Raw genomic sequence first — 15,140 nt, 5'->3', positions numbered from 1 at the left:
ACCAAGGGGACAGATGAATGGCCAGCAAACACATGAAAAATGCTCATCATCCTTAATCATCAGAGAAATACAAATCAAAATCAGTTTGAGAAATCACCTAATGCCAGAACTGTCAGAACAGTTCATATCACAAGCTCCCAAAGCTGCAGATGCTCATGTGGGTGCAGAGAATGAGGAACATTTATAGTCCTTTTATAAAAGAAATATGGAGAATCTTCAAGGAGCCAAAGGTAGGCCTTCCACTTTGTCCCACAGTTCCATTGCTAAGTATTTACTGAGAAGAAAAAATACTATTTTTTCACAAGGACATTAGCACTTGAATATTTTTAGCAGCTCAATTCACAATCGCAAAGATGTGGAAACAACCCAAGTGCCCATCAACCCATGAATGGATTAATAAACAGTGGTATATGTATACCATGGAATACTATTCAGCCATAAAAAGAGGAAGACTTTCCATGTTTGGTATTCACCAAAGTAGACTTGGAGAACGTTTTCCTGAGCCAACTATATCAAGAATGGAAAAGCAAGCACCCCATGTATTGAGTAGCAATCTGTTACTAGTAGAACAATAGGCCCATAAGAGAGCAAAACAAATTCAAGAAGGGGATAGGGGAAAGAAGGCTTGGTAAGTTGCCACCTATTGGGTACAGTGTAGGGGTATATGGCACACTTCCTAGGTGAAGGACTCAACAGCAACTTGGATTTCACCTTACAAATGCAAACAATGTAATCTAATTGTATGTACCCTCATAGTAATCCAAAATGAAAAAAAAAATCAGCTAGAGAATAAATAAGTGATATTGCTCAGCGCTCAACATTTCATTGCCCAAATCATACAAAAGAGAAAAGGTAAAGGAACTTGGGTGGTACAATTTATAGAACCACTTTTGTAAAAGTCAGATCAGGCTTGAGAGTGGAGATGGGAGGGCAAATACATGTAGGACATCTAGTATATTCCCATGCAGCTGCAGAAATGAATGCAGAAATGGAACATCCCTCCCAGGTTATACTTCATATACAGGAAGAAGCAGAAGTGCATTAGAGAATCAATAGTACTGCTTCTTGCTATCGGGCGCTCTTCTCCTTCAAGGCATATGGAACCTGAACTTCCCAGATCCCTCACTATTGTGCGATGAAACTATTTCTGATTACTGGGAGGTGAGAAGTAATATGTATGTCCTCTGGGCCAGAGAATTTAATGCTGACCTGGGACCCTCCATAGTTTCTACCATGGTGGCCATGGAGGTACCTGTTAGGGTGCAGCCTAAGTGATGACAATGAGCAGAGTCACCTGCCAACACACTTTGGAACTGAGGAATTAACTTTGACCTTGTTGAACTACATCTAACCCATTGCTACTGATACACTGGATACAGTAAGTTATTATTTGTGTGTAAAATACATGGAAACTGGTAACATTGCTATCCCCTGGGTAGGGAAATTTGGTTTTAAATTACTTTTTACCTTTTGAATCTTTATCATGTGGATGTTCAAAGAGTGAAAATAACAACGAGGAGGAGAGATAATCCACACTTGCTTCAGGTCTAAGCCAGGAGACGTGTAGAGTATGACCAACACAATACTAATATCACATCTGCTACAGTTGAAAGTTGCTCACTGAGGACTGAGAGATGCCTGGCCACAAAGATAGTGCAAGTCTCTGTTACTTCAGATAATAATAAGTGAAATTTACATAGATCTAGGTGTGCTCATGTGTTCCATAATACATGGGGGCATTTATCATTTATTACATACTCAGTCTCAAAAGTGTTTTCCAGTTTTGCAAGAAGCCCACATGTTGAAGTCATTGATCACAGGCAAGGCTTTGCATTCCACCACAGAAGCTGAAGCCATTTATCCTTCCTCACCTTACTCTGAGCCCTAAGGCTTTCACATGTGACTGCACACATAAAATTTTGAATTGAGGATGTGAAAGAAAATCATAGACACAATCAGGAAGTTGTCTTGCCTTGGCAGCAATGAGTCCAGTGTTCCCTGGCAGAGGTGGCCAGTGACTAAGGGCTGGAAGGCTTTGGCCTCACCTTGGCTGGTGTTTCCCTACTCTGTCTTCTTTGACTACTCATATTCTTTGCCTGTTTTTCTGGTATTCCCAGAATACCTGATTGTGACCTAAACAATCAGTTTACAGTAGGCAATAGCCCTGCTTCTTTTAGTAGCAAAATTCATTTTTTGTCATGGATGTGTTAATCAGTTCAACGTAAGCATTTCACATTGAATATCAAATCAATACACTGAAGCTCATAAGAGCATCAATGTACACAGTTATGATTTAATAAAAACAAAGAAAAAACAACAACAACAAAAAAGAATAGGAACCCTGACTGTTAAGGGTCCTGAAGTGCCCTGGAAGGAGAGGTGAAAAAGGAGGACATTTGATCCTGGGGTCATGCCCTAAAGTCCTTTGCTCTCACACCCTACATACAATTCATTAGCAAACCTGCCATTTGAGACATTACAATAGATTCTAAATCCACCATCTTCTTCCCATCTCCATTGGTTCTGCTGTGTCTGAGCCAACATTACCACATCCAGTAGCCCCCTGATTGGTTTGGCTTTTGTACACAAAACCTCCTGCATCTAGTCATCATGCCATGGTCAGTGTGAGCCTTGTAAAATATGCCAGTGCATGTCACCCCCTGCTCAGTAACTCCCCAAGGACCTTGATCACTCTCAAGGTAAAAGCCAAGTCCTTACCTCGGCCCACAGGGCCTCACACTGTCTGGGCCTCAGTGGCTCCCTCTTCTCATCTTATTTATTCCTACTCTCTGCCTTCCTTCACTCCAGCTGCACTGGTCTCCTTGTGGATTCCTGAATACACATCCTCCTGACTTATGACTCTGTTGTTTTCCAAGGGAACACTGCCTTGTCATATATCGGCAAGCATGCCATGACAACATTCCACTCCAAAACATGTATCCCACTTTCCTGCTTTTTTTGTCCTTTCTTTCTTTTTGAGACAGAGTCTCACTATGTTGTCCTCAGTAGAGTGCTGTGACATCACAGCTCACAGCAGCCTCCAACTCTTGAGCTTAAGCAATTCTCTTGCCTCAGCCTCCCAAGTAGCTGGGACTACAGGTGCTCATCACAACACCCAGCTATTTTTCATTGAGGTTGTCATCGTTGTTGTTTAGCTGGCCCAGGCTGGGTTTGAACCCACCAGCCTTAGTGTATGTGGCTGGTGCCGTAACCATTGTGCCATGGGTGCCCAGCCACTGCTTTGATTTTGTAACACACTATAATAATTTATTTATTACATTTATGCTTTATTGCCTACCTTCATCACTAGAGTGTGAGCTCTCCAATGATAGGAGTCTTTGTTGTTTCCGCACACTGATGTATCCCAAATACCTGAATGATGTATTGATATTTTTTGAGTATTCAATAAATAGTGCTTGAATAAATGAAACATGAGGGAAGGTTTTCATCTGTTGACCAAGTTGATGGAATTTGAAACTGGAATAATACAAGCTGTAAACAATTGAACTGTCTTCAAAATGGTGAGGGGAATATTCTGAATGGGGATCTGTAATGGGAGCAACCAGGAAAGCAAGTTGAGAAGAAGACATGATGGTGGGGAAAGGTAGCATGTCAGCAAAATGGATGAGGCTGGGGTGTTTCAGGGGAGCCCCAACCAGAGGAAATCACTGGAGGGGGCTGGCAGAGAAGACAGGGAAAAAGAAGTCAAAGCACCCATTTCAAGTTGTTTCCTGTGCCCCACATTGGTGTCACACACAAATACACAATAAACATGCTGCACACAACAGTCTTGAATTCTTTGTTGACTTTTGGGTAGCTAGTGGGTGAAGATGAGAATCAAGATGAGAAAGGACTGTAGATCACGTTTTGATCATTACCAGGGCCCACACAAAAAGGGACAATTGTAAAGACATAGAATCTACAAGAAAAATTTGGTGCAGATGGAAACTTAGGCAGACGTGATGAAGTCAGCATCAAAGTTGCTGGCTTAGGTGGAAATCTTGGACAGGACATTGCTTTTCTTCATGTAGAGGATATACTACTGTATAGTTTCAGATGACTCTAGCTGATTGTGAAGCCATGACAGGAAAATGGTGCCGTCTTGTAGGGATATTGTGGGAAGGAGCAAGATGAAGAGGATGGGTTCATGCCGTGAGAGCGAAGCTCTGTTCTTTACTGTTCATTTCTCGCCCCGTAGGGGGCGCTCAGCGGGGCACAAGGCACAGCTCATAGGTCGGCGGGATGTTGCCAAAACCAGAGAGCTTGGGAGTGACTTCGATGTCGGCGGGTGGCACTAGGGGGCGTAGAGAGAAGTTCTGAAGGACGGAAGTGAGGTAAAGGAAGAGTTCCATGCGTGCCAAGGCCTCGCCCAGACATACACGCTTTCCTGCAGGCAGAAGAAAGGGCAGGGGGGAACGTCACACCTGCGCAGGGGACAGAGGTGTCTGGAGCACGTAAATTGACCACCCACGGAGCCTCAGTAGCATCTTTGAGGTCGTGATTGTACCCACTGTAGGACTTATTAGGTCCTGCACTTGTAGGGACCCAGCACGGGGCAGCTACTTCTCTGATGGCTAGGCCTCCTTCCATCCCAAAGGTGAATGGTTTTAAAGGATCTTTGTGTTCATTCCAGTTCCTCAAAGGTTTATCAAATGTCTATCAGGTGTCAGACTCTGGTGAGGAAAAACGTGAGAACTCTCACTTAAATAATGCTTACTCCTGGTAATGCCCAGTCCGACTGTGGGAGAGAGTAATCTCCACTTCACAGATGGGGAGCTGAAGTAACTCACCTGAGGTGCCACAGTTTGTTCCTAGTGGAGTGAAGTCCAGTTTCCCAGCCACTCACTTGACTCTAGGTCCTAGCTGATACACCCTTAAAATGCCTTTGTATAAAAATTTTATGCTTCAGGTGGGCAAGCTACTGTCTATTGGATGAATCTGCCCTACTGTCTGTGTTCATATGGCCTACCAAGTAGAGATGCTTCTTGCATTTTACAATGGTTAAGAAAAAAATAACAAAGCAAAATAATATTTTGTGATTTGTGTGATTTCAAGTTTCGGTGCTGGTTCACATGCATGTTCATTCATTTAAAAGTTGTCTATGGTTGCTTGCATAGTAAAATGGCAAGGGGACCATCTAGCTGGAAAAATGAAAATATTTTGTATTTGATCCTTAACAGAAAGTTTGCTGACACCCTGTTTAGTGCTACTCCAAGACTAACTGTTTTTCTAATTATCAGAGTCAATGTTTCTAATATCCCCTGATTCTGGGATTCTAAAATTGTGTAGTCCTATGATAGAATCTTCAACTTCCCATTTTGACTTGAACTTCAAATACAGAGCAATGGCTGAAGGGTAGATCCAGCACACACCTGGTGTCAGGGGAGTTAGACCATGGAAACCTACCAGAGGAAAAAGCCACAAAGGCTTCACTCTTCTTGAAGCAGCCCTGCTCATCCAGGAAGTGTTGGGGATAGAAGGCATCTGGGTAGCTGAAGTATTTGGGGTCTTTGAGGACTGAGCCAAGCAGGGGAAATACATCTGTGCCCTGGGGTGCAAAAGGGGGAAGTTAAGAGAAATCAGTGTTGGATTATGGGGCCAGGGAACGAGGAGGAAGGAGGGGTACAGGAGGGTGACGAGGTGGCAATGAAGCTGCAACCCCACCTTGGGCAGAAGGTAGCCTCGGAAATGGGTGTCCTGGATGACTTTGTGGGGGACACCCATGGGTACAAAGTCTAGTAGCCTCTGTATCTCATGGATCACGGCATCCGTGTAGGGCATCTTGACCCGGTCATTGACACTTGGGATCCGCTGTGGTCCGATTACCTGGTCAATCTCTTCATGGATCTTGGCTGGAAGCATCCAGAAAACAGAATGGAGAAGGACATAAGAAAGGACAAGAGATATTTTTGAGAGAAGTCGGGACAGATAATGCATTTCTGTCCCCAGGAGAAAGTGAGCTCTGATGTGCAAGTCGTGTGTGCTTGGATGGCCTCTTTCTATTTCCTAACCCATTAGTGGTGCTCAGTAATTCCTCATCCAGCATGGGGGTGAGGGTGGGGGGACACACAGCCTGGAGACTTGAATGCCAGCTGGGATGTTTGGTCTTTACTGGAAAAAACTGAGGACCCATGGAAACTGATGAGCAAGGCAGTGTCCTGGGCCCAGCTGGGCTTTCAAACACAGATTTTTGACCACCTAGGAAAGAGACAGGCTGTTTTCTCCCTGTGTATGGGGAGGCATAGATGGGTAAACCAAGTGAGCGTCCGGGAGAGGCAACAGTCAGGGCAAAGGTTGAGGCAGGAATGTTCCTGTGTAACTTGAACAGGATGGAGGAAATGCCAAACACTAATGGGACAGTGATGAATTAATTACACCACTGCTGCTCTTCATGGATGAGTGACCTAGGGCAAATAACTCCACCTCGTAGACCTCTGTTTCTTCATCCTCATGTTGGGTGTGATAGTCTGACCATGTGAGGGAGTTGTAAACATCACATGAAGTCCAGTATGCAAGAAATTATGACTGTGCCCAGCACATAATTATGTACTGCATATTGTATTGTTTAGAGCATGCAAGAAAACTCGGACAGTGGAGGTGAGATTAGAAACATTTGAGTGGAAACCAACTAGTCTCTCTTGTGTACCAGGAGAAGTCTTTTGGCTTGTCTTCAACAGTATCAGTGGGAAGAGGGGCTATCGTTGGTGATTTTCCTTATGCCTTAATGAGTTCCTCATTAGTGGAGCTGTGCAACAAGACCAGATTATAATCTGTGGGCTTCTATTGTATTTTGGCAGGGTAGTTGGCTCGATAATGGCCATCAAAGATGCTCACCTCCTACACTCTGGAATATTACATTTGTAAGGGTTACAAATATACAAAAGGTACTTTGCAGATGACATTAAACTAAGGATCTTGAAATGATCCTGAAATGACCTGGTTTACTCAGATTGGCCCTATATTAATAATCTGTACCTGTATAAAAGAATGGCAGGAGGATCAGAGTTAGAAAAGGAGGTGTGACAACAGAAGCAGAGTCAGGTTTGAAGATGTCGTGCTAATGGCTTTGAAGCTGAAGGAAAGAGTCATGGACTCTGTAGAAGGTGTACAAGGAATGCAGCTCTGAGAAAGGGAAGGCGTCAACTTCTAACTGGGGTTCAGCCTAGTGAAAGTCTATTTGAACTTCTGAAGTGTGAGATAATGAATCTGTGGTGATTTGTTACAGCAGCCATGGGAAGGAAATGCAGACTCCAAGTGGGACATTACATTAAAGGGCGTCCCAAACCTGACCAACACGTGACTTGAGGGAGATGGACTCTGTTTGATTTTGGTAGGACAGTCAGTGAAATAATGCCCATTTCTTAGAGATTTTGAGACTCTGTATCCTGAGGATCTAAAGAGTGAAGATTCGCAGACTGTGGGATTCTAAGTTTTCGCGTTACATCTTCCTTCTGATGAGAGTGGGAGGTACCAGATAAGCAGCCCAGGGTGGACACTCACCTTCCACCTCAGGATGCTTCATCAGAAGCAAGAATCCATAGCGCAGGGTGGAGCTCACAGTCTCTGTGCCAGCAAAGAAGAGGTTCAGAGTGGTGAGGACCAAGTTCTTGAGGTTGAATTCTGTGTGGGGATTGTTTTGATCCTAAAAGTGAGGGGGATAGTTCAGAGTCATTGTCTTCTGCCTTGATCTTCTTATTTTCTCCCTGTGTGTGGGGAGGCATAGTCGGGTAAACTATGAGTGTGTGGGTAAACTATGAGCTGGGGCAAAGGTGCTGAGGCAGAAATGTTCCTGGTGTGACAGAGGAACAGCAAGGCAGAGGCAGTGTGGGGTGAAAAATGGGGGAAATGAGGGGAGAAGAACGTTGCATGCCTTGGAAGATTGGAAAGTTTTGGGACATTCGTGTATATGATCATCAACTTCCAAATGCTTACGTTCTTATTATATGATAGAAAATATAAATTTATAAAACTCTAAGAATTGATGATACTGATGTATTAAGTTTCTAAATGTGTACATCTCTAAGCCTTTTAATTTAAAACTCTTCAGTTTTAAGACTTAAAACTGATAAGATACAAGACTTAAAACTTGTATCTTTTCCAAATTTTAATATGTTAAAAGACTATAGTTATGTGTTTGGGTCAGATGATTCAAAAAGTGAAATGTTTAAGTTTCTATTTTTCTTTCTTTTCTTTCTTTTTTTTTTTTTTTTAGAGACAGAGTCTCACTTTATCACCCTTGGTAGAGTACTTGGCATCACAGCTCACAGCAACCTTCAACTCCTGGGCTTAGGCAATTCTCCTGCCTCAGCTTCCCGAGTAGCTGGGACTACAAGCACCTGCCAGAACACCTGGCTATTTTTTTGTTACAGTTTGGCAGGGGCCGGGTTTGAACCCGCCACCCTCGGTTTATGGGGCCGGCGTCCTACCCACCGAGCCACAGGCGCCGCCCCTAAGTTTCTATTTTTCTAAAATATCTAGACTCACAGTTTATTTTTAAGGTATAAGAATGTAAACTTTTATAGTATTTACATCTCATCTGCATGTAAAATTAAAGAATTTGAAACAATAACTTGGTCTTTCTCCCCCTCACATTTCTAGATGGGATTAACTGTGCAGGCAGTTGAGAGGGAGGAGGTGAGAAGGAAGGATTCGGGAAGCGGAGGAGGCACCTGGTGCATCTTGATGAGGAAGCAGTCAATGAAGTCCCGTGGGTTTTGGGGGTCAAGGGATGCTTCGTTGATCTTGACCTTGGAAGCAACAAAGTCCTTGAGCTCCTCTATCAGGTGGTAGATGTGATTATGTCTTCCTGGCAAATATTGCATGATTCCAGAGTACATGTCATATAGCTGTGGGAACCAGCAAAGGGGATTTGTCAGTGGTCAGCACCAAGGGCTGAGTGGAATCAGACAGCTGGGCTCAACATCTGGTGCTGGGTCTAAGAAGTGATTGAGGCCCTTTTGCTTCTTGGACACTCAGTCATATTGAAACAGCAGCTCCCCCTTACCATGGCTTCATTTTCCATTGTTTCATTTACACTCAGACAATTATTTTATGAAAACACTACATAAAATAAAAGAGAGAGAGAGACCTAGCACAGTAACATAACTTTTTGTGGAGTATATTATAATTGATAAATTAAACTTTATCATAGATATGCACGTATAGGAAAAACTTAGCATGTAGAGGATTTAGTACTATCCGCCGTTTCAGGCGTTTCCTGGGAGTCTTGGAACATATCCCTTGGATGGGGGGGTTCTACTGTACTTGCCTCCCACAGTTGTGGGAGGATTGAGTGGGACATAAGAAAGTGCTCAGTTAACTGTTCAGTTAACTGGGCAGAGAGGTGGCTAGGTGGCACCTGTGCCCAGGGCGTGCTCATCTCAAAGAAACTCTCATTCATCAGCTGCAGCAGGTGCAGGAACTGCTTATCCTCATAGTCGAAGCGACTTCCAAAGACAACAGAACTGATGACATTGGAGACGGTGCGGCTCAGGAAGAAGGTGGGTTCGATGGGGGCACCTGGGTGATAGAAATTGTGTTGGAAGCATTGATTAGGAAGAAGGGGTGTGGAATCATTCCGTCATGGATTTGAGTCCGGCTGTGTTTCTTAATAGCATGTGTGAGGTACTTCATTTTTGTGTTTTGAATCTAGATTTCCCAATCTGCAAATTGGTTTAGAAACCACTTTATTGGTTTACAAGGATTCATTATAATTATCCATATAAAATGCTTCCCACTGAAATTCTGGCAGAGCTTAATAGTTATGTTTTGTCCTCATTGCTTATGTGTATTGGTTTTGGAGAGTCATGTATTTGTGGAAAGAAGTGATGGCAAAGGACAAATTAAAAAGAAAAGAATGCCTAAATTCTGAATTCTACCACTGATTGATATTTGGGTTATTAAGAAAATCCTTCCCTAGGCCTCAGCTCCACCATGTGTGAAACAGGCTGCTAGTCACATCAGAGGATTTGGAGGTAATTTATCTGAAACAACACACATATTCACCAATTTACAGTTTCACAACAAATTGCTGTGGGAATGTGGACATGTGTGGCCTTTATATAGACTACGTTACTCATCCATGAACCTCTTATTTAGAGAAATATCTCTCTTTTTATTTCTTATCTACTTATTTCTGTATTTCTCAGCCTCTGTTCTTTCCTCTGTAGACGTCAGTTTTCCAGACCTTATTTTTTTTGGTGGGGCTGTACTCCTTTAAAAGTATAATGAAATTGGGTGGCGCCTGTGGCTCAAGGAGTAGGGCGCCAGTCCCATATGCCGGAGGTGGTGGGTTCAAACCTAGCCCTGGCCAAAAACCACACACACACACACACAAAAAAAGTATAATGAAATTATTGGAGATCTTCATATTCTCGAGATAGAAAAGTTCTAAAGATTTATTTCACAATGATGTGAATATAATCAATACTATTGAATTGCACTTTTAGAAATGGTGAAGATGGCAAATTTTGTGTTATGTCCTTTTTTTGTTTTTGTTTTTGTGTTTGTGCTTTTTTTGAGACAGAGTCTTACTCTCTTGGGCAGGCTAGAGTGCCATGGCATCAGCCTAACTCATAGCAACCTCTCACTCCTGGGTCTAAGTGATCCTCCTGCCTTAGCCTTCAAGTATTTGGAGTTACAGGTGCCTGTCACAACCCCTGGCTAATTTTTCTCTTTTTAGTAGAGGTAGAGTCTTACTCTGGCTCAGGCTGGTCTTGACCTTCTGAGCTTGAGTGATCCTCCCACCTCCACCTCCCAGAGTGCTAGTATTATAGGCATGAGCCACCAAACCCACCATATTATTTTTGTTAAACCAAAATAAAAACTATATAATATGGTGAAATTTAATCCTGTCTTAAGAAAGGTATATAAAATATGCATATGATATCAGGAGCTCACAGACTTCCTGAGATCCAATTATTAAAATTTCTAGACAAGTGGTCTCTAAAGGTTCCATGTTAACTTTTTTTTCTTCTGTCTCTTTGGCTCAAGTGCAGGCCATCATTTAACTTCCCACAGCCTCAAACTCCTAGGCTCAAGGTATCCTCTTGCCTCAGCCTCCTGAGTAGTTGGGACTAAAAGCAAACCACCAGGCCCAGCTAGTTTCTATATTTTTAGTAGAAATGGGTCTCACTCTTGGGCAGGCCAGTCTCCAACTCCTGAGCTCAAGCAATCCTCCTGCCTTTGCCTCCCAGAGTGCTAGGATTACAGGTATGAGCCACTATGCCTGGCCCATGTTAACTTTTAACATGAAACCTGGCCAGAAATCCCAATGAATCCTTAATATTTTCTATCCTTTCCCATGCCAGAGCTTTTTCCCACCAAGGCCCATCTCCTCATGACTGGGCTTTCTGTAACCACCAGTCACCTAGTGTCTGCCCCCTTGTGGCCTCCTTACCCTTGGTCTTCCGCAATTCCTCCAGTAGGTAGCCGGCCTCTTCCTGGATCCTCTCCTCAATGCTCCGCTTACCCATCCCAAAGTCTCGAAGGATGGTCAGAGAGAAGCGTCTGAGAATCTTCCATCTATCTCCATTGGCCATAACTACACCTGCAGGGATCTTAGTGTCAGGCCTCTGCCTGCCCTCCCCTCCCCTTCCTGTGTTCAACTGTGTGCTAGACAATGATTGGGATAGATTATGAAACATGCTGCTGTCAAGGAAGTCCTTCAATCCTCCAGGCTCAATGATGAGACTAATGTTCCCTCAGTGCAAGATCTTCAAATCACACTAGACTGAGGTGGGAGAAAAGGGAATCACTTTAGGAGTGATCGGAGGACAACAAAGAGAGTTCTTACAAGAAGGAAAAGTGGAACTGAATGAATAAATAAGTAAATGGATAAATTCGTGGAAGCTGGAGGGAAGTAAGGATAGAATGCATCTAGGGTACTATAAAATGGGATACTAATGTTAGTTTGTGAATAACACTTGGATTCTCTAGATATATGTACATATGTGTACACAGAAACTCACACTTCTACATCAACATATCTAAAGAAAAAGAGTTACCATATAAGAAGAAATTTCAAAATTACCAAATGTATGAATTGGTTAGAGTCTCATTCCGATGCCTTCCAACCATTATTTATCTGTCTCAAATCATAAATCTATTAAAGTTTCACCCAGCTATGAAGTCTTTCATCCATCCAACCATCCATCAGATATCCCAGTCATAAACTCTTTCTTGTACTCATCAATCCACCAAAATAATTTCAGTCAATATCCACTCATAGATGTATGAATGATGGATGGGTTAATGAATGGATGGATGAAATGATGGATAGAGAAAGAGAACATTAATTGATAGATGTGTAGATAACAGAATAAAAGACATTGTATAGAAAAAATAATTAATAAATGAGTTTTTATTAATTATTTATGGCTCAATGAACATGAAGAAGAAAAGGTGCCAGGATAGATAGATGAAAAGGTGGAAAGAATGGGGTAAGCCTGCTTGAAAGTGAAGGATATGGGCATTTAGAGATGAATGTATTGAAGAAAGGGATCTACCTAAAGAGGGAGGCAGAGACCTACGGGAGAGGTATGTATATGTCTGTATGAAGATGAAAAGTAACATTGGCTATGAAGGTTTTAGGGGCTACAGAAAGAGTATCACTCAGTAATCTAAGAATTAAAAGAATAGCAGTGACTCAGAAAACACTCCAGGGACAGATAGTGTGAGTTCAATATAAACTGGATGCACCACTTGCTATATGACAGAAGCTAACCTTCCGTGCCCACAGCTTTTTCATTTATAAGACAGCGTAGTATTTCTCTGAAAGGAGTTGCTGCAATAAAAATTCATGTAGAGCGATTATCAAAGAAAGTGGAACATGAGGAGCACATCATAATCATTTATTTTTGTTGTTGTTGTTGCTACCTACCATGACCTTGGAAGTTTTGCTCTATTGTAGCCAATTCTCCACGGCCACTGAACTCATCTCCTTGGTCTACTAGAGCTTCCTTCACTGCTTCATGTCCACATAACACCACTACTGGCCGGGGTCCCATGTACACAGTGAACACGGGGCCATATTTCTCCCTGAGCTGGGAGTGAAGGAAGACACAAGGGGAGGTGTTAATCAGAATACCAAATGTAGACCAATCAAGGGTTTTAGACGATGGAGACTTCAGGGTGATATAAACGTGGGAATAATGAATAAAGCTAACCTCTGGGTTTGGAAATACTACTACTGGGAAAGGGGCACAGAAATCTTGGGTCCTGTGGACAAGAACCCATCAACACTTTCTGAAAGACTTAGATACCTCATCTGTAAAATATTAAACCTGGATTAGAAGTATGACAAGACTCATGCTTCTTCCTGAAATATTAAATTTCACAAATGATATGATTTCATAACACGAAGTCTCAAAGTTCTAAGACAACCTGAGGTCAAGGGTCCTTGTAGTCCTTAAATTGTGGGAGTCTTATTTCAATGCTCTAGGAATTTTTGCTTCCAAATTTTATGATTCTAGAATTTAAGAATGCTAGGATTTGGCAAGTCTGTGTTTCTAAGAATCTATTTTTGATATGTCATGAGATTCCATGTGTATCCAGCATTATTTCCTTCCAACCATAAGAGAGGAGACTCACCTTCATGAAAGACTGAAATGTGGCATCAGGGCGAACTTGTAGCAGGTTCCCCAGGAAAGGTATTGGTGTGGGACCTGGGGGCAGCTTTCCTCCCTTGTTGATTCGTTTCCAGGCAAAAAGGATGATCAGGCAAGACAAGCAGAGTTCCAGAAAGATGGTCAAGGCTCCTCCCAGCTCCATGGTGGTAACAGACCAGAAGGTTGTATCCTGGGCGCCAGATCCTGCCTAAATAGGTTCTGGGAGATTAGCTTATACAGAAATCCGAACACCCTGGGATTCAAATTTTCTGGGCACGGATTCCATGAGGAAAGAGATCGTTTTCTCTGCAGGATGATTATATAACCTATAATCTTCCCACCTGAGTAAAGATATATTGTTTTGTGATGTCTGAGTACCACTAATATATTTATTTATATTTCTTTAAAGTGACTATCATGTTTAACTACTTAAAGTTATTCAAGAGGGAAGCTTGATCTCTCTCCCTTAATCGAAAATTAGCTGTCCTCTATCATAATTATTAAAATACCTGCATGTTAGTTATCTAATACTGCATAACAAAGCAGCTCAGAACTTAGTGGCTTAGGATGACAATAATGATTTGTTCTTTCCTGCACATTCTGGGTGTTAATGTAATTTAATGCCATAATCTCACGTTTCCATTGTGAAGTCCTGCTGGTGCTTGTACCCACCCCAACTTCTCTCACTCTCAAATTTTAGGATAGGGTGTCAGCAAAGAGCTACAGCATGTCAGGCCCTGAAGAGGTCTTAGAAACATTTTTTTTTTTTTTGAGACAGAGTCTTACAATGTCACCCTCGGTAGAGTGCTGTGGCATCACAGCTCACAGCAACCTCAAACTCTTGGGCTTCAGCGATTCTCTTGCCTCAGCTTCCTAAGTAGGTGGGACTATAGGCACCTACCACAACACCCAGCTATTTTTTTGTTGTGTTTGTTATTGTTGTTTTAGCTGGCCCGGGCTGGGTTCAAACCCTCCAGCCTCGGTGTACGTGGCCAACACCGTAACCACTATGCTACTGGCACTAAGCCTTTAGAAACATTTTAGTTCTGAGTTTCTCAAATATTTTTAGTACAGGGTTTCTGAGAACATTTTAAATTCAGAGTTCAGTGGTACTTCCAATCCCATCATGGAATACAGATTATCAGGTGGGAGACATTGCAAGATTCTTTAGAAAGAGGATAAATGTATAGATTTAGAACTTGCAAGTGATGATAATAAATATATTTAACAACCAGGCAGCACAGACACTGGTTGGAGATGGAACAGGCCCCTTTACCTGCTGAATTATGGGGTGATTGATCCTGAAGAAGTGGCTGAGCTACCCGTTTACCACCTGCTATAGTTAGGATGCCCCCAAACTTGATGTTGAAATTTATTCCCTGTTGTTGGAGATGAGGCCTCATGGGAGATTTTTGTGTCGTGGGGCAGATCCCTCATGAATGGCTTGGTGCTCTCCCTGAGCTAATGAGTGAGCTCTTGCTCTGGTAGTTGCTTGAGAGCTTATTAGTAGAAAGAACCTGGTACCTTCCTTCC

At 42.5% G+C, this 15,140-nt stretch overlaps 1 protein-coding gene across 1 annotated transcript; it reads right to left on the bottom strand.

The window, feature by feature from the left end:
* Nucleotides 1-4,205: 4,205 nt before the first annotated feature.
* LOC128596681 (cytochrome P450 2G1) lies at nt 4,206-13,800 on the bottom strand. Its single transcript, XM_053606294.1, has 9 exons — nt 13,591-13,800; nt 12,881-13,043; nt 11,399-11,548; nt 9,359-9,519; nt 8,670-8,846; nt 7,501-7,642; nt 5,665-5,852; nt 5,407-5,548; nt 4,206-4,387 (listed from the first exon to the last, which is right to left on the bottom strand). Exons 1-9 carry the CDS (start codon nt 13,768-13,770, stop codon nt 4,206-4,208), a joined length of 1,485 nt encoding a protein of 494 aa, XP_053462269.1. The 5' UTR covers nt 13,771-13,800.
* Nucleotides 13,801-15,140: the final 1,340 nt, after the last annotated feature.

The sequence above is a fragment of the Nycticebus coucang genome, chromosome 10 (genome assembly GCF_027406575.1).
Source record: "Nycticebus coucang isolate mNycCou1 chromosome 10, mNycCou1.pri, whole genome shotgun sequence".
In the NCBI taxonomy this organism is placed as follows: Eukaryota; Metazoa; Chordata; class Mammalia; order Primates; family Lorisidae; genus Nycticebus; species Nycticebus coucang.
The sequence above is the reverse complement of the archived record's forward strand: the minus strand, read 5'-3'. Positions and strand labels throughout refer to the sequence as shown.

Bases quoted from the DNA above. Each gene is read 5' to 3' on its own strand.
- LOC128596681 (XM_053606294.1), bottom strand. From the start codon at position 13,770: ATGGAGCTGGGAGGAGCCTTGACCATCTTTCTGGAACTCTGCTTGTCT. The intron at 13,044-13,590 runs GTGAGTCTCCTC...CTTCACTCCCAG, and splicing joins CATTTCAGTCTTTCATGAAG to CTCAGGGAGAAATATGGCCC. The intron at 8,847-9,358 runs GTGCCACCTAGC...TGGTTCCCACAG, and splicing joins TGAGCACGCCCTGGGCACAG to CTATATGACATGTACTCTGG.